This window comes from Garra rufa, chromosome 13 (genome assembly GCF_049309525.1).
Source record: "Garra rufa chromosome 13, GarRuf1.0, whole genome shotgun sequence".
Lineage (NCBI taxonomy): Eukaryota > Metazoa > Chordata > Actinopteri > Cypriniformes > Cyprinidae > Garra > Garra rufa.
The window spans coordinates 45,123,274-45,143,623 of NC_133373.1; the positions used below are offsets into that span (position 1 = coordinate 45,123,274).

At 33.0% G+C, this 20,350-nt stretch overlaps 1 protein-coding gene across 1 annotated transcript in view; it reads right to left on the bottom strand.

Moving 5' to 3' along the window:
- LOC141348573 (probable methyltransferase-like protein 24) overlaps positions 1 to 19,608 on the bottom strand; it is a 31,258-nt gene extending 11,650 nt beyond the window's left edge. The window contains exons 1-4 of the mRNA XM_073852851.1: positions 19,406 to 19,608; positions 16,965 to 17,244; positions 5,873 to 5,971; positions 5,661 to 5,797 (exon numbers count right to left, since the gene is read on the bottom strand). Coding sequence (XP_073708952.1) covers positions 5,661 to 5,797; positions 5,873 to 5,971; positions 16,965 to 17,189 — 461 coding nt within the window. The 5' untranslated portion in view covers positions 17,190 to 17,244; positions 19,406 to 19,608. The remainder of the gene's footprint in view (positions 1 to 5,660; positions 5,798 to 5,872; positions 5,972 to 16,964; positions 17,245 to 19,405) is intronic.
- Between the last annotated feature and the right edge of the window lie 742 nt (positions 19,609 to 20,350).

A 20,350-nucleotide genomic window follows, 5' to 3' on the forward strand; every position in this document is an offset into this window, starting at 1 on the left:
ATGTGTTTTGGCACCCCCCAGTGGCCAATTTCTTTCAAATTTCTCTCAGACCTTTGGGGCTGTTAGTCAAACAGGTCCACCAATTTTTGTTCCAATTGGCCTCCGTTAACCTTGTCTAACAGGTGCTCAAATTTCTTGGCACTTTGGACCAACACTGTGCACACTGATTCTCATATTGATGGGACAAACGGTTGTGTAGGTATAGACTCTTTCTACAATGATTTGGTTCCGATCGGGTGAAAACCTAGGACTAGTTCGCAAAAGTAGGTTTTGCAAAAAATGTGAAATACGATCAAATCTGAGGCATGTGTTTTGTCCGGCATGAGCCAAGGATTCCAATGACATAAGACACTTGATACTGACGGTTTAGGAGTTATGAGCGATTGCTGTACTTCACTTTATATACTAAATATTACATACTATTTTAGGTATTTAAATAGTATTCAAACATGCATTATTCAATCAGTGACAAGCATTTGCTACAATGATGTCAAATGATATCATTTATAATCTTGAAAATGAATTATACAGGTTAATTCCAGCTGTGTAAACATGTCTTAAATTTTGACAATTCTACAAGTTACTCCAGTGAAAAAGTGGTCTGGTCTAAATGTGAAAATGTGTCATTCCATCCCTGTCTCACCAATGGATGTGAATGGGTGCTGCCAGAATGAGAGTCCAAAACATCACAATAATCCACACCACTCCAGTCCATCAGTTAACATTTTTAAAAAGACAAAAGCTGAAACAAATCCTTCATTAAGAGGGTTTTAACTCAAATACAAGTCCATGATCCAGTGTAAAAGTCCATTTCCTATTGTCTTTCACATGAAAATCCAGCCACATATTTGTATAGCGCTGTTTTGGCTTGTAATCAGTGCTAGATTTCTCTCCTGATTCAGACCAAATGACTTTTTTACTGGAGGAAGCGTTATTATGGATTATGAACTATGGATTTTAGTTAAAAACATATTTATGATGGATTTGTTTCAGTTTTTGTCTACTCAATGGACTGGAGTGGTGTGGATTACTTGTGGATTATTGTGATGTTTTTATCAGCTGTTTAGACTCTCATTCTGACGGCACCCATTCACATCCATTAGTGAGCAAATGATGGAATGATACATTTCTGATGAAGAAATCAGGTTTGTAGAAATGTGTCATTCCATCACTGTCTCACCAATGGATGTGAATGGCTGCCGTCAGAATGAGAGTCCAAACAGCTGATAAAAACATCACAATAATCCACAAGTAACCACTCCAGGCCATCAGTTAACATCTTGAGAAGACAAAAGCTGAAACTGAATCGTCCTTAAAACTAAAATCCGAGTCCATAATCCATAATAATGCTTCCTCCAGTAAAAACAGTAATCTAGTCTGAATCAAGAGAGAATAAATCAAGCACCTTTTACAATCCAAAACAGCTCCAAACAAATATGTGGCTGGATTTTGATGTGAGAGACAACGAGAGACTGACTTTTTCACTGGACGAAGCATTATTATAGAATATTAAAAATGTCTTATGATGGATTTGTTTCAGCTTTTGTCTTAAAATTTTAACTGATGGACTGGAGTGGTGTGGATTACTTGTGGATTATTGTAATGTTTTTAACAGCTGTTTAGACTCTCATTCTGACGGCACCCATTTACTGCAGAGGATCCATTGATGGATGGAATGCTAAATTTTTAAAATCTTGGATGATCTAGGTGAATTTAACATTTTTGGGCAAACCATTTCTTTTAATTTATGTGTTTAATGGCTGTTTTATGAGTTTGTTCAGTTATCTGTTTTATAAATCATGTTGGAGAACATTACCAGACTCACAATTTGAATAAATCAGCGTCTCGGATGGAAATCCAAGTGTGATCTGAGTGTGTTTTAGCTGGAGGGATTCGCCGCAGGCTTCAAATGTGCTTGAGAAACGATTTCTGAGGCGATTCTCTGGCTTACGACAGACGTTCATGAATGATTCATTCTGTAACGCGTCCTGAGCCACTGAATGATCCAGATCTGCTTGAAGATTCAGATCTTTATCGTAGACTGTTTGCAGATGATACAGGGTTTCTGGGATCATTCGAGGTGCTCTGGAAACTTTGACAGAGTTGGAGCGGTTGAGGATTCACAGGCTGTGGTTTGGCTGTTGTTATTGAGATCTGGGCCAGAATATGGAGCCATTGTTTATTCTGTGAAAACTCACATTTAGAAGCAGTGCTACTGTGTCTTTAAGACTCGATGACACAAATCAAACACGAGCGTTGTTTATCACCGCGCTGGTCACTGAACTGTCGCTGTCATGTTGACTAATGAGTGCACTTGTGTAATACGCACTTTGGCTTGTGTCTGTTTAATGTCGTGGGATTTGCTCTAGAATTTGGGTTTTGGATGAATCTTATGAAAACGGTCAGGAATATTTCATTTCAAAATGTAAAAGGAAAAAATAAATTACATTTTACAAAGAAAATGAAGCCAATGTACTTATGTATTAGAATGTATGCATGGAATAATTGTATTTATTTATCCCTTTTTTGTGATTACATTTATCATAATTTTACATCATTCTATATCTACTATATTATGTTGTATTTATTAATGTATGATTTTTATGTATTGATGTTTTTTTGTGATGTTACAATAATGAGAATTTAGGGGATAATGTTTAATTTTCATGAAAATAATGTCAAAATGCAAAAATAGCAAGTTATTTTAGCATCACTGAGACACTAATATGGTTTTTATGTTTTTAACATGGATTAATATGGATTTTTATATTTTATTAAATTTTAAATTTCATTTAAATTTAATTTTAGTAATTTTGTTTTGTATTTTTGTCATTTTTTATTTTTAGATTTTCTGTTTTTCGAAAAAAATTTATTAGTTATTTTAGTACTTTATTGAAAGTAAGAAATTTTGTACTGACAAAAAATAAAATTACAATGTTTTAGTGGCACGTTAAGAAATATACAAATTTAAAATTACAAGAATAAAGTTGAAATATTTAAAGAATAACATCAAAGTCTTTCAAGAGTAAAGTCAAAATATTTTGAGAATACAGTTGAAATATTTGAAGAATAAATTAAGAATAAGTCGAAATTATGAGAATAAAGTCTCAATATATCAAGAACAAATATTTTGAGAATAAAGTTGAAATGTTTAGAGGATAAAGTCAAAATATTTAGAGGATAAAGTAAAAATATTTAGAGGATAAAGTCAAAAATATTTAGAGGATAAAGTCAAAATATTTTGAGAATAAAGTTGTAATTATGAGAATAAAGTCTAAATATTTCAAGAATAAAGTCGAAATGTTTAGAGAATAACGCCTTAAAATATTCTCAAAATATTTTGACCTTATTCTCGAAACACTTCAGCTTTATTCTCAAAATATTTAAACTTTATTCTCGAAACATTATGTAATCTTAGATTTTTTTATTTTTTTTTTTACGTGGCACTTTAGTGCTGAATAAGTTACATTTTTTATTTTATTTCTTTTGAAGTTTATTTTATTTAAATTAACATCTCTGTTTGTGGGGTTTTAGTAACTCTAATAACCCTGATGCTTCTTTCTTAGTGTTAAAATTCCTCATTCTCAATTCCTCATGAGATTGACATTTTGAAACAGATCTTTGATTAACGAGGAAACTGTCTAAAGCGTTTCAGCCGCTGCTCGGTCTGCATGAATAATGTGTGTTAATGGAGTTTGACTGCATGATGAGGAAGGAGCTGCAGGGCAGGAGTCTGTCAGACAGCGCTTCACATGCATGCATTATGAGACACACACACACACACACACACACACACACACACACACACACACACACACACACACAGAGGATGATAATGAGCAGTACATCTAGCTGATTCAGCACAGATCCTGACACGAGCTGATCGCATCACACTGATCTGCATTCATACATGTGAACGCGTATAAATGCACAAACACACATGCATCTGCCTGTCAGACTGTTTTTATAACAGCTTTGAGCTGTTTCTAGCATTTTGATTAATAGTAATAATATTTTGAGAGTAAAATTTAAATTACAAGAATAAAGTCATAATTAAAATAAAATCAAAACATTTTAAGAATGAAGCAGAAATATTTTAAGAATAAAGTAGAAATATTTTAAAAATAAAATCAAAATATTTTAAGAATAAAGTCAAAATATTTTGAGAATAAAGTAGAAATATTTTAAGAATCATGTCAAAATATTTTAGGAATGAAGTAGAAATTACAAGAATAAAGTTGAAATATTTTGAGAATAAAGTTGAAATATTTTGAGAGCAAACTCGAAATATTTTGAGAATTAAGTAGAAATATTTTGAAAATTAAGTGGAAATATTTTGAGAATAAACTCGAAATATTTTGAGAATAAAGTAGAAATATTTTTTAGAATAAAGTTGAAATATTTTAAGAATGAAGTAGAAATATTTTAGGAATAAATTAAAAATATTTTAGAAATAAAGTAGAAATGACAAGAATAAAGTTGAAATATTTTGAGAATAAATTTGAAATATTTTGAGAATAAAGTTGAAATATTTTGAGAGCAAACTCGAAATATTTTGAGAATTAAGTGGAAATATTTTGAGAATAAACTTGAAATATTTTGAGAATTAAGTAGAAATATTTTGAAAATTAAGTGGAAATATTTTGAGAATAAACTCGAAATATTTTGAGAATTAAGTAGAAATATTTTTTAGAATAAAATTGAAATATTTTGAGAATAAAGTAGAAATATTTTAAGAATAAAGTCAAAATATTTCAAGAATAAAGTCAAAATATTTTAAGAATGAAGTAGAAATATTTTGAGAATTAAGTCAAAATATTTGAGGAGTGAAGTAGAAGTTACAATAATAAAGTTGAAATATTTTGAGAATAAATTTGAAATATTTTGAGAATAAAGTTGAAATATTTTGAGAATTAAGTCAAAATATTTTAGGAATAAAGTCAAAATATTTTAAGAATGAAGTAGAAATTACAATAAAGTTGAAATATTTTGAGAATAAAGTAGAAATATTATGAGAATAAAGTTGAAATATTTTGAGAATTAAGTCAAAATATTTTAGGAATAAAGTCAAAATATTTTAAGAATGAAGTAGAAATTACAATAAAGTTGAAATATTTTGAGAATGAAGTAGAAATATTCTAAGAATAAAGTAGAAATTAAGAGAATAAAGTCGAAATTATGAGAATAAAGTTTAAATATTTTAAGAATAAAGTCAAAATTAAGAGAATAAAGTCAAAATTTTTTGAGAATAAAGTCGAAATATTTTAAGAATAAAGTCGAAATTATGAGAATAAAGTCTGTCTGATTCAGCATAGATCCTAACACGAGCTTCACACTGATCTGCATGAATGCATGTGAATGCATGTAAATGCACAAATACACATGCATCTGCCTGTCAGACAGGTTTTGAAACAGATCTGTGCTGTTTCTAGTGCTCACAGACATTTACATGCACAAACACACTCAGAAAGTGCATCATGAGTTATTAAAGCTTTAATATGATAACCACTGGTTCACCTGTGAGTGATTTGATTTTTAGTTTTTATCGTGTGAGTTTTTGTCAAATTGTATTAAATCTAAGGTCCATTTCTTGGAACATAAAGCTCAAACTCAGATTTTTATCATAACAAAGAGGTTAAAATGTTCATTGACAGACTGACCTGAGTGAATACATGCGGCAGTGTTTGGACGCGATCCGCTGTGCCAGACTGAACCTCTGGTCCAAACACAGGACCCATGACCCACGATGCTCTGTGTCGAAGACGGGCGGCACAGATGCAGGTCTCTCGCAGGACACCTTCACACACGCAAACACACTGAAGATCATACACTGAATTAACTCTGTGTTTATTTGTAAACAGTGGGATCATACCTGAGGTGTGGAGATGTATCTGAGGAATCGATCCGCTTCCTCCCGTAAACCACGAGTCTCAGCGGCCCACGGCTCCAACTCGATCTTCCATCTAGGAATCTACACAAACACGGTTAGTGAAAACACATGTCAGTGGATTGAATAAAAATGAGGCTGTGATGTACAATAATGTCTGTTCAATATATAGACATCTCTGGTGTTCAGTTACAAACTTGTTTGTTTTCCCTCAGGAGACTTGATCAAATTTCTCCATTGCTGTCTATGAGGTTTTGTCATGGATCTTATTAGCTTAAGATTCATTAGTGAAGATGTGGAGTAGAAAAACGTATTATTTTCTGTATTTATTAATATTTTGACTATATATAGGGGCCAAGCACAAATTTTATCTGTTGGCGTTCTTCTTCCGTTTCTTCCGCTTTTGAGTCTATAACAGCCCATAGAACTGTTTGCAGGAAAGTTGTGAAATTTGGCACACTGATAGAGGATAGTCTCAAAAATAACTATAGCAAATTTGGAGTCTCTAACTCAACCTCTCTAGCGCCACCACTTGTCCAAAGTGTCACTTTCTTTATGCTAATAACGTTTGACCCGTAAGGCACAGAATCAACATTCTTTTTTTCCTCTTAATCCTTACAAAAATTGTAAGGTTTAGTTTTTTTTCTATTTTTAATAGTTCGTAAAACCTAATATTTCAAACTCATCCTAGACGGTTTGTCTGATTTTCACCAAAATTGGGTCAGATCATCTTCAGACCCTTGCTGGCAAAAATTGATGGAATTCAAATTGATTGGTCAAACCGTTCTCGAATAACGTGCGAACAAATTCAAAATCAAAGTTCTTTTTTTTTCTCTGAATCCTTGGCTCATGCTGAGTCAAATGGACACCAAAATGTAAAAATCGTAAGGTTTAGTTTTTTTTCTATTTTTAATAGTTGGTAAAAATTAATTCTTCGAACTCATCCTAGACGGTTTGTCTGATTTTCACCAAAATTGGCTCAGATCATCTTCAGACCATGCTGACAATAAGTTGTGGAATTCAAGTTGATTGGTCAAACCATTCTTGAATAACATGCTAACAAATTATTATTATTATTTTCTTCTTCTTCTCTGAATCCGTGGCTCATGCAGAGTGGCAAAAACGTATGAAATTCAAGTTGATTGGTCAAACCGTTCTTGAATAATGTGCAAACAAGTTCAAAATCAAAATTCTTTTTTTTTTCTCTGAATCCTTGGCTCATGCCGAGTCAAATGGACACCAAAATGTAAAAATTTTAAGGTTTAGTTTTTTATATATATTTAATAGCTTGTAAAACCTCATTTTTTTTAACTCATCCTAGACGGTTTGTCTGATTTTCACCAAAATAGGCTCAGATCATCTTCAGACCATGCTGGCAATAAGTTATGGAATTCAAGTTGATTGGTTTAACTGTTCTCGAATAACGCGCGAGCAAATTATATGAAAAGCACACAAAAATAGATGCTATATAGAGGCTATATCTCTGCAATTGTTTGGTGTATTAAGACCAAACTTGGTGTGTGTTATAACAAGCATGACCTGAGGCTACCTGCAGTGTTTCGGCGTAGTGCCATCTAGTGGTCAGGAGAAATGAAAAATGGCTATTTTTCATTATAACTTGTCAGTGGTTTGGCCAAAAATTACAAAACTGGTCTCTTTAAAATTCAGTGCATCATGCCAAGTGGAATGGTACCCATTTTTCCCATGTCAGTCATTTTGGGCATTAGCCATTTTGAATTTTGTAATAAAATGCTATATTTTACTAAAGCATTGACGTATCGTTACAAAACTCGGTATGGGTCATCAGCATAGTTTCGAGCCTTTCAAGCCATGCTTATAAGTTTGGGTGTGGTCGACTTATTTTCACGGGAGTCACCTTTTGCACCATTGAGACCATGACCTGAAAGTATTACAAATGTTTTGTCGCTCTGAACCATTTCCTCAAGTCTGCTAGAAACTTTTCAGAGTTGAAAGGACTGATTCAGCTGCTCCCAGCCTGTCTATTTCCAGCTTGTTTCACTCCAGAGTTTTTTTATTAGTTACAAATTCCAGATGACGCTGTGGCTTTTATTAGAACTGCACTTTTTCCGTCCTTCTTACAAATGTCAAACAAACCTGGTTCAACTGGAGAGCAACATCTGGGTTGTTTAAGAAAGAGTTGCGTTGCTTATCCTCCCAAGGTTGTTTTCTGTCTGCTGTTTAGTTATGATGAGCATTAAGAGTTTACGTTCTTGTAATACATCTGCGCTGCTCTTAACGGAGCAGTTCCCGCCAATAAGAACAATTTGCTGAAAATGTGCTCACCCTCAAACCATCCAAGATGTAGATGAGTTTGTTTCTTCATCAGATTTGGAGAAATGTGTCATTGCATCATTTGTTTACCAATGGATGTGAATGGGTGCCGTCAGAATGAGAGTCCAAACAGCTAATAAAAACATAATCCACACCATTCCAGTCAATCAGTTAACATCTTGAGAAGACAAAAGCTGAAATAAATTAATCATTAAGACGTTTTTAACTAAAATACGAGTCCATTATCCATAATAACACTTCCTCCAGTGAAAAAGTGGTCTGGTCTGAATCAGGAGAGAAGTCTGCAAGGATCAAGCACCATTTACAAGCCAAAATAGCTCTTAACAAATTTGTGGCTGGATTTTATAATGTGAGAAAAAACAGGTGATTTTTTATTAGTTGTTTGGACTCTCATTCTGACGGCACCCATTCACATCAATCGGAAGAGACAGTGATGGAATGACACATTTCAGAATCAGAATCAGAATCAGAAAGAGCTTTATTGCCAAGTATGATTGCGCATACAAGGAATTTGTAATTCCTCCAGTGAAAAAGTGGTCTGGTCTTAATCAGGGGAGAAATCTAGTACTGTTTACAAACCAAAACAGCTCTAAAGAAATATGTGGCTGGATTTTGATGTGAGAGGCAACAGGGAATGGACTTTACACTGGATTATGGACTTGTATTTTAGTTAAAAATGTCTTTATGATAGATTTATTTCAGCTTTTGTCTTCTCAAGATGTTAACTGATGGACTGGAGTGGTGTGGATTATTGTGATGTTTATATCAGCTGTTTGGACTCTCATTCTGACGGCACCCATTCACATGCATTGGTGAGACAGTGATCGAATGACACATTTTTACAAATCTGATTTCTTCACCAGAAATGTGTCGTTCCATCATTTGCTCACCAATGGATGTGAATGGGTGCCGTCAGAATGAGAGTCCAAACAGCTGATAAAAACACCACAATAATCCACAAGTAATCCACACCACTCCAATCCATCAGTTAACATCTTGAGAAGACAAAAACTGAAACAAATTCTTCATAAAGATGTTTTTAACTAAAATACAAGTCCATCTCCAAAGCCAAAACAGCTCTAGAGAAAGATGTGGCTGGATTTTGATGTGAGAGACAACAGGAGATGGACTTTTACACTGGATTATGGACTTTTATTTTAGTTAAAAACATCTCAATCATGGATTTGTTTCAGCTTTTGTCTTCTCAAGATGTTTACTGATGGACTGGAGGTTACTTGTGGATTATTGTGGTGTTTATATCAGCTGTTTGGACTCTCATTCTGATTTTGGGGTAAACTACTCTTTTATTTTCCTGTTTTATGGGTGAATAAATAACTTTCTGGGGTCTTAATGTTCTTCTAGGACCAACAAAATCCCAGCGAGTCTCTCTCACACACGTAGCGTCATCTGCTGAATCTGCTGCTCTGTTTGCACAGCTGGCTTCAATTAATCCCCGATATCCTTCCTGCTGCCGCTCTACAGACACGCAGAAGCCCTCAGAGCTCATATTATAGAAACACTCGCCGTGAAACATGAAAAACACATTCAGTTCTCATTTACAAACTGTGATTTTTAAATTACAAGTTTGATGGCAAACATCACAAGTGGAATTTTTGAGGAGAAGTGGGACAAGTTCAGAATATGAGGGAATATCATTAACCCAGATATCTGGAAATACAACAGCGTCTGCCTGGAAACCAGCTGCGTGTCGTCAAACGATCATATGCACGTAAAAGTGTTTGTTTAAATCACTAACACTTACAACTTGCCTTCACAAACATGGTAATATATGCACATTTAAAATAAGTTTGTTTACATTGTAAATTAAACTTTTTATTTTTATTTCAGAACAGAAAGAAGTCAAAAAAGTATCTTCTGCTCACCAAGGCTGAATTTATTTGATCAAAAATACTGTAAAAATTGTGAAATAGTTTTGTTTTTCAAAATAGCTGTTCTTCTTTGTGAATATCTGTTCAAATATAATTTATTTCTGTGATGCAAAACTGATTTTTTTAGCAGATTTTTTTTTCCAGTCTTCAGTGTCACATGATCCTTTAGAAATAATTCTGATTTGCTGCTCAAGAGTCATTTCTGATTATTATCAGTGTTGAAAACATTGAAAACATTTTTGCTGTCACTGTTTTAAACTGTCATACATTTTATTTTTCAGGATTCACAGATGAACAGAAAGTTCAGAAGATTTATTTGAAATAGAAATCATTTGTAACGTTTTTTACTGAATCAACTGGATTTAGCTAGTTTTTTCACTGGATTTTTTTCTTGTTAGCATTGTTAAATCAGGTTAAACATGCTAGCAAAATGCTAGCAGCATGCTAATCATGTTAGAAACATGCTAGTACTTTGCTAATCATGCTAGCAACATCCTAGTAACATGTTAATCATGTTAGAAACATACTACTGACATGTTAATCATTCTGAAAATATGTTAACTACATGTTAGTGACATGCTAATCATGCTATCAACATACTAGCAACATGCTAATCATGTTATAAGCATGCTACTGACATGTTACTAATGCTGACAATATGCTCATAATGCTAACTACATGTTAGTAACATGCTAATCATGCTATCAACATGCTAGTACCTTGCTAATCATGCTAGCAACATCTTAGCAACATGATAATCATGTTAAAAGCATGCTACTGACATGTTAATCATGCTGAAAATATGCTAATCATGGTAACTACATTTTAGTAACATGCTAATCATGCTATCAACATGCTAGTACATTGCTAATCATGCTAGCAACATCCTAGCAACATGCTAATCATTTTAAAAGCATGCTGCTGATGTACTAATCATGTTAAAACATGCTTATCATGCTATCAACATGCTAGTACCTTGCTAATCATGCTAGCAACATCCTAGTGACATGTTAATCATGCTAGAAACATGCTACTGGCATGTGTATCATGTTAAGTACATGCTAGTAACATGTCAATCATGCTAGGAACATGCTAATCATGCTAGAAACATGTTAACAACATGCTAGTCATGCTGGAAACACCCTAGAAAAAACCTAAACATGCTATCAACAACCTAGTAACATGCTTATCATGCCAAGAACATGCTAGCACCTTGTTAATCATGCTAGCAACATCCTAGTAACATGCTAATCGTGCTAGAAACATGCTACTGAAATGCTAATCATGTTAAAAATATGCTAAGAATGTTAACGCATGCTAGTAATAGGGCTGCACGATTTTGAGAAAAAACCTAATTGCGTTTTTTCTGACAAATATTGCGATTGCGATGCGATTTTCGATTTTTGCATTCAATACTATTAAGTGCATAAAACAAAAATTATGAATAAAATATGTTGTTACTTTTACGAGGGTTAAAAAAACTAGAGGTCGACCGATATTGTTTTTTACCCATACTGATAGCTAGGTTGGACCACACTGGCCGATACCGATTAATTAACCGATAGTTTTTGAAAATGGATACTGAAAGGAAACTAAAATAGTGCTCTACTAGTTTTTAAAAAAGTACAAAACCATACTTTGTAAATTAATAAAAATATTAATATGAATTATATATTGATCATTAAAGTTATTTTATAGTTCATTAATGTTAACAAAATAAATCTTTACATTTTAACAATATGTAAAATAGCAGTTTCTATGCTTTTTGTTTATATTTGTAATCTCTGTATGTCAGTACTGCCATCTTAAAATTAAGGTTCAATTTAATTAGATTTTATATTAAATTTAATTCGTGCAGAATTGACTTTATTTTTTTTATATAAGCAGGCTACTTTTTAAAACAATAGACAGTAACATATGACAGTGGCTGCTTGCAGGCTTCAATGAATGCACAGATCTATTTCGATATATCAGATGTTTTGTCCTGCTCTTTAAACATAACTGGCTGTGTTTACATCAGTTTCATATAAAAGTATTAGAAAATGCAAGTGCATTTAACCGCATCTGCAATTGAGCTTTTTAAGATGAACAAACACAAAGAGAAAGTACAAGTCTGTCAGTGCGCGTGTTTTGTGCATCTAATAGTACTGCATTACAAACGGCAGCAGAAATGAATTGTCAAGCAATGCGCACATGTCTCATAGTGCAAATTCTATGCAATGAAGCCCGCCGCGTCTCTAGCAAACACACGTGCCATAGGCGGGAAAAAACACAAGCTCGTTGAGAAGAGGATTGCGATGCATCTGAGAATCCATTTTTCACCCACCCTTAATGAAACCGTGCAAAAGTGCAGCGCTGCGTTGCGCGGACAACTCGCAGCACAGGTATCACACACACACAGGATGCGTCGCGTGTAGTTCAAGGGGAAGTCTAAAACAGTTTATTTAATCACAAAACGGGCAAATGTTTACTTAAAGAATTATCAAAAAAGCGGCAAAGATTAGTTTAAACAGATCAAAAGAAAAGAGAAAGAGCGATATAAAGGCCTATTGTTGTAGCCATTTAAGAATTTTTTTCTGTTTTACATTGTTTAAATATTATTTGTTTATTACGAAAGAAGTTTGTGTAACTTGTAAATGTCATGAAGGACGACGTGGTATGAATTGGACTGCAATAAGCCGGGAGAATTGGAGAGGGTCAGATACAATTTTTGACAACTTTGTACGTTTTTATTTGTGGGAAATCCTTTCTTAAACGAATTTCGTTTTGTATAATTTTTGTCTTAATTTTTAATTCATATTTTTGTTGATCAGTTATTTAAATCAAATAAGACCAAGGAAAACTGGCATTGTGAAATTAAGTGCGTAACTGCCATGCTTCCGCGGCCTGAAGAAAAGGCTAAAACATAAATTATATCTCTATATGAAGCATACAGACTTTATTAGAGCTACAGAAATACAAACGTTTCGCGTAAATGCACAATCCTTAAACTTCCAGGGTCAAGTCTTTATGAACATTAACAAAGATTTGGGACAGATATGATGTAATGTAAAATTAGCTGCTTTGCTGCTGACAGAAAGCCGGTGCAGTGCGTACAACCTTGTTTCCATTGCCATTTCTGATTGGCCAGCAAGCCAGGAACGTAAGATTCGACCATTTTGATTGGCTAATAGGTTTGTCACTCAAATGTCAGAGGCGGGGAAAAAACCTCAGCCTCCTGAGGTTAGGTTATCGCTGGAGTTAAAACCTCAATATCGATGCGATAAAGGTTAATCGTGCAGCCCTAACATGCTAAACATGCTATCAACATCCTAGTAACATGCTAATCATGCTAAGAACATGCTAGCACCTTGTTAATCATGCTAGCAACATCCTAGGAACATGCTAATCATGCTAGAAACATGTTAACAACATGCTAGTCATGCTGGAAACACCCTAGAAAAAACCCGGGTACCATAGCAACTGCAAAGCAACAACCTATCAACCAGACCAGGTATTTTAGCAACACTCTAGCAACCACCCCGGGTACCCTAGCAACCACCGCAAGTACCTTAGCAACACCATAGCAACCACTGCAAGTACCTTAGCAACCGCATAACACCCTAGCAACCACCCAGAGTACCTTAGCAACTGCATAGCAACACCCTTGCAACCACTCCAGGTACCTTAGCAACCACATAGCAGCACCCTAGCAACCACTTTGAGTACCCTAGCAACCACCCTAGAAACCACCCCAGGTACCCTAGCAATATGTTTTTCTATTTGTTTTTGTTTTTTCAGATAGATTGTATTGCCTTGAAAACATTCAAACTTTAATCTTTAATCTACTTCAAACAGAAAACCTCAAGTTTATACAACTTTTTTCAGACTTTCTGGCTAGGCCAAATTAAAGTTTGTCAACAAACTTCTTAATCTACTTTGAAATAGAGATCTTTTGTAACATTATAAATGTATAAACGCTCATATTTGATCATTTAATGCATCCTTGATGAATAAAAGTATTCATCTCTTATTTTTCAACCAGAAACACAGAATAGTTGAGATAGTGTTGCATATTTGTGTCTCAGTTGATATGTATCACGCCCTTCATATGGTTCCAATAGAGATTATAAACCCACCCTTCAAAATGCTGAATCTGTGTTTTCACTCCAAGAAGAAGTTTATCTAAACATCAGATACTCTTCTGGCCGTTTCCAATGCTTTTAGGATTTTCTTTTTCCCCTGAAGTCAAATTACAGCATCAGTCAATATTCATGATGCTGTACCTTTAAGACATCTGTATGCAAATGAGCATGGTTCATTAGGATGCATCACATTCCTGAATACCAAACAGGTTTTAATATGTAAATGTGGGCGGCCGTATGTTAATGAGCTCATGTTTAGACCAGCAGTTTTGTTTCAGTTAATAGTCCAAGTGCACTAAAAAGGGAGCTTTATGTGGTGCTTCGACTCAGAGGTCGGAGGTCAGGCTCTGCATCTGTGCTCCAGAGACTGTGAAGCTCTCCAGAAGAGCAGGACGGCATGAATACGCTTTTGTGTAAGAGTCTTTCTGACACGACCAGTCAGCAACAAACAGGAAACAGAAGTGCGTTCATGTGTTTGAGAGTCCTGATGGATTCTGTTAGCACTCAAATGAGAAAACATGGCTCTGGATGACAAGAGAACTGAGAAAATGAGAATCTGTGGAGTAAACTGTATCTAAAGTTGCTCTGTTCTCCATCAGCTGAGAGTCTGATCTTGTTTTCTTTGCATGAACAAGTTGTAATGCTTTTTTAGTATGCAAGCGGACACCGATTCTCAAAAAGAGGTCCAATTAAAATTATTTAAAAATTGCAAAACAAGCTTTAGAATAATCTAAAACATGTAATCTGACATTTTGTTGAATTTTTGATTTTTTTTTTCTGTTGAATCAGAGTTGGAAAACTATAAAATATGCTAAGGAATGTTTTAATTAAAATTAAACTTCCAAAACTGGAAAACCATGGAAATTGTCAGAAGTATAATTTCATGTTATTTGTGAATAAACAAAAATCAGAAACAACTGTAAAAGTCGTGCAGGTTCCTTGATAATAAATAGTGCGAACCCTGATGAACATGCAATAGCTGAAATATATGGAATTAAATTATTTTATTCAATTTTAATTCATTTATTGCAATTATTTATAATTATTTTATTCTATTATTGTGTTTATTTTAATATAGTGCCACTCCTAGTTTATGTAAATAAATGTAACTTGTTTTCATTATTTAGTTATTATTGAAATAAAATAATTATTTTATTTGTTTTAAATTAAATTAATTATTTTATTTTATTATTGCAATTATTTATAATTATTTTTTATTTAGTTATTTTAATATAGTTCCATCCCTTGTTTATGTAAAATAAATTTATTTTAATACATTTTATTATTTATACATATTTTATTTTATTGTTTTAATATAGGACCCTGAACCACAAAATCAATCGTAAGTAGCATGGGTATATTTGTAGCAAGAGCCAATGATACATTGTATAGGTCAAAATTATACTTTTTTCTTTTATGCCAAAAATCATTAGGATATTAAGTAAAGATTATGTTCCATGAAGATATTTTGTAAATTTCCTACTGTAAATAAATCAAAACTTAACTCTTGATTAGTTATATGCATTGCTAAGAACTTCATTTGGAAAGCTTTAAAGATAATTTTCTCAATATTTCGATTTTTTTGCACCCTCAGATTTCAAATATTTTATCATTTATTCAGATTTAAGGTGATATAAATCTCAATTTCAAAAAATTGACCCTTATGGCTGGTTTTATGGTCCAGGGTCACATATAGCACCACTATATGTATGTAAATAAAAAGTTTAATTATTTCATTTAAAATATTAGAATTATTTCAATACAGTGCCACTTCAAGTTCATGGTAATAAAAAGCACAATTTTTTTTTTAATTAGTTGAGTTATTTATTAGTTTAATATTGCGCCACTCCTAGTTAATGTAGATGAAATGCTTTGTCATTACAGCAGAAGTACCAGAAATACCATGATAAGCCTTCAGATGTTGTTTTAGCGCAGCGTTGGGGAAAGTTACTTTTAAAAGTAATGCATTACAATATTAAGTTACTCCCTAAAAAAGTAACTAATTACGTTACTTAGTTACTTTATGGAAAGTAATGCGTTACGTTACTTTTGCGTTACTTTTTAAATCTGGCCAGGGCTTGTTTGTTTTTAATATAAAAAGTTGTATTTTTGTCAAATGTAAAAGCCTTTTTACAGCAAAAGCCTAAAAGTTAATTGACGTCTGTACAGTAGACCGCAGAAGAAAAATGTCAACTCTTCAGCAATAAAAAAAGGAAAACAAATGTTAGATTATCTAGAGTCATTAGTATGGATGAATTGGATCGTCGAAGGTCGGCAGCAAAGACATCGGTTCATAAAATGGGATTAAACACATAAAGGATATTTGTATTATTGAACATATTTAATTGCAGGTTTGCGTTGAATTTGAGTGTTTTTAATGATTTTGAAGAACACTGGATCTGTTTTTTAGTGAGTGAGATGAATTAATGCATGTTGACATTTATTCTCGAACTAAAGTAACATCTTACTCACAATTTCTCTCAACATGAGGACAGGAGAGCTTTTAATCAATAAATGAGGGGGAAAAGTAACTGGTGTTACTTATTTGAAAAAGTAAAGCAGATATTTTCTTGTCAATTAAAAAGTAATGCGTTACTTTACTAGTAACTTGGAAAAAGTAATATTATTAGGTAACTTGCGTTACTTGTAACAGTGTTTTTGACAATAGAGGCTGTGAAGTCAAACAGGTTGAGAAATGCTGAGTTAGTCAGTCTGTGTCTGAAGATGATTGTATGTGAGACTCTCACTCACTCGTCTCTGTTGCTTCAGCGTCGAGCAGCATGTGGATCCAGCATCACTGGCAGCATCTGTTGTTGTCGTTGTGCCGGTCCTGTGATGTGGGCTCTGTTTCTGGTGTCTCAGACCCTCGAGTTCCACGTAGACGTGAGCGCAGACGCAGAGCAGAGACAGAAGGAGACACATGCGCAGGAGCAGACACGCGCTCATCCTCTTCCTGCAGCTGTGCAGCACATTCATCTCACCTTTCAGTCCGTGGATTCAGCTGGAAGCATCTCCATCCTTAATTCTTGATCTGGACGGAACGACAGGATAAACAAATTCTGCTTCACGTCTTATAATGTGGTACATATATTTGTATCAATATCAGCAGATTTTTAAGAACGAGGGTTGGAAAACCTATGGAGGTCCATTTCCGCCACTAAATAAAAAATAAAAAAAAGGTTATTGTAACTTTTTATATTTATTGGGTTTTTTTTGTGTGTGTGTGTGTGTGTGTGTGTGTGTGTGTGTGTGTGTGTGTGTGTGTGTGTGTGTGTGTGTGTGTGTGTGTGTGTGTGTGTGTGTGTGTGTGTGCGCGCGACCTTATGGACATTTTTGTCCATTTCAGTTTTGTTTTTTGTTTTAAGTGTGTCTGTGTTAATGCCAACTGCATAAATCTTGGCTCAGGTGTGTATTTTTATTGAAATTTTAATATTCCACCCTCATTTCCTTCAAAAAAATCTATTTTACCCTCCATACAAAAAAAACTCACACTCAGGACCTTAAGGACAAAAATGTCCACATTGAAAGCCATTAAAACTGCAATTTTTTAACCCAGGGCCATTTGACTATAAAATGATGCAATATTTGCTAATAGGCATTCGTTCTATCGGCAAGGCTTCAAACTTAAAAATTTTACCATTTTTTACTAGATTGTGCCATTTTTTTCAAATTTGGCATATAAAAGAAATACTCACTTTTTTGTGTTTTCTGCTTATGCATATTATAGTCTATTATTATAGAGTCAATTGGAAAAATAATGCAGCTATAATTGTGTGGGTATGTTGGTAAGGATGTCAGAGTGTGGTTTGCATGTGTTTACTGAAAATTTTATGGGTGTAATTAGTTTTAAAACTAAATGGCAACACTTTACAAAAAGGTTTCATTTGTTAAAATGAACTAGCAATGAAAAATACTTCCAAAACATTTATTAATCTTATTTAATAATTTTAATGTTAATTTTGACATTTACTAATATTAAATATATTCGAATCAACAGCTGTATGTGCTAACATTATTTAATGGAGCTGAAATTAACTAACAGTGAAAAGTTGTATTTTTATAAATTAATGTTTAGAAAGATTACAAAAATATATGCAGAAAATATAAAAAAATTACTAAATAATTATTAAGTAATTATTTGTGTGTAATTCAAAGTAAACCTACACCAGTTAGTTTTTCAGTGTACCTTAAATGTAATTTTCATTGTTAGTTAATGCATTACGTAACATTACTACTAGTTTATGTAACAAAGTTGTAATTTAATTATTTTATTTTAATTAAATACATTGCGTATAACTGTCATTTAATTATTGTAATGCAGTGCTACTCGAAGTTCACGTAAATAAAGTTTTAATGTAATTATTTTATTTTAACCAGCTTAGTTATTTATAACTATTTTTATTTGTTTATGAAGATAAAAGCATTTTTAAATAATTAAATAATAATGTAATTGTTTTATTTAAATGTTTTTATTTGTATTTAATTATTTTACTATAGTGCAACTGCTAGTTTATGTAAATAAAAAGGTTTTAAAAATATATTTTATTGTATTATTTATAAATATTATTTAATTATTTTAATATAGTGCCACTTCTAGTTTATATAAATAGAAAAGTAATTTTTTTAGTTTAATTAATTAAATTATTTATAATTATTTAATTATTGTAATATTGAAATATAGTTTTAATTAACATCTCACTTTGTTTTCTTAAATACACATTAACATGAATATATTTCAGAATTTTTTATATATTTTATTTGTATATTTATTGTTATATTTTTTATTTTATGTTTTAAAATTGAATATATTGTAACAACTACTGTGCTATAAAACTATTAAAACTAAACAGCAACACTTAAATATATATTAAAATCAAAAGTTGTATATGTTAACATTATTTAATGGAACTAAAATAATTAACATTGAACAGCTGTATTTTTAAGAATTAATGTTTAGAAAGATGACAAAAAGCACTGTACAAAAATATATAAATAAATGCATATATATATATATATATATATATATATATATATATATATATATATATACTATTTAAGATTAATCCCATGTTACTTTGCAATTCAAAGTAAACCTACACCAATTATTTTTTCAATCCACTTTAAAATGTAATTCTCATTGTTAGTTAATGCATTACATAATAACAAAATACGCTTTTGTTCATCTGACTCACCTCTTTCACCCTGTGCTCCTTGATCCTCATCTCTTCATGTTTGTTTCATTCACTTCTGTCCTTCTTCTCTCCGTCCGCATGCGTTCAGACACTCGCAATGTCTTGGGTTGCAAAGTCCAACGTTGGTAAACATGTCGTCCACGCCGCTGTGAGCGTCTGACTGCAGGAGAACGTCACTCAGAGCTCTGGATCTCCCTCTCCCTCAAAACACACACATATTTGAGAGTCTCTCCACCCATACGCCTCTGGACAGATGAAGCTCTGTAACTCTAGACAAAGACACACTCACTCCGCCCCCCGAACAGAGCCTCAGCACAATGTTGCACGTTCTTCACAGAAATGAGCAAACCAGCTCTGTTGCAAAGAGTCATAATAGTCCTAATAGAAAAAAAGACATGCAATGAGCTCTAAAATGTCATATTTGATCCATCAGACATATATGGCTCTTTTATACAGAGGCTCAAACTTGAGCAAAAATGTGAATCTGCTCATATTTAAGGAGAAACATTGGTGAAAAAAAACAGCGTTGGGGAAAGATACTTTTAAAAGTAATGCATTTCAATATTGAGTCACTCCCTAAAAAAGTAACTAATTATGTTACTTTTTATGGAAAGTAATGCGTTACGTTACTTTTGCGTTACTTTTTAAATCTGGGCAGGGCTTGTTTGTTTTTAGTATAAAAAGTTCTATTTTTGTCAAATGTAAAAGCTTTTTTACACCAAAAGCCTCAGGCTTAGAGAAAAGTAAATTGACCGCAGAAGAAAAAATGTCAACTCTTCAGAAAAAAAAAAAAAGAAAAACAAATGTTAGATTATCTTGAGTCATTTTTGCTTATTAGTATGGATGAATTGGACCATCGAAAGTCGGCAGCAAAGACATCGGTTCATAAAATGGGATTAAATACATAATTATTTAACGTATTTAATTATTGCAGGTTTGCGTTGA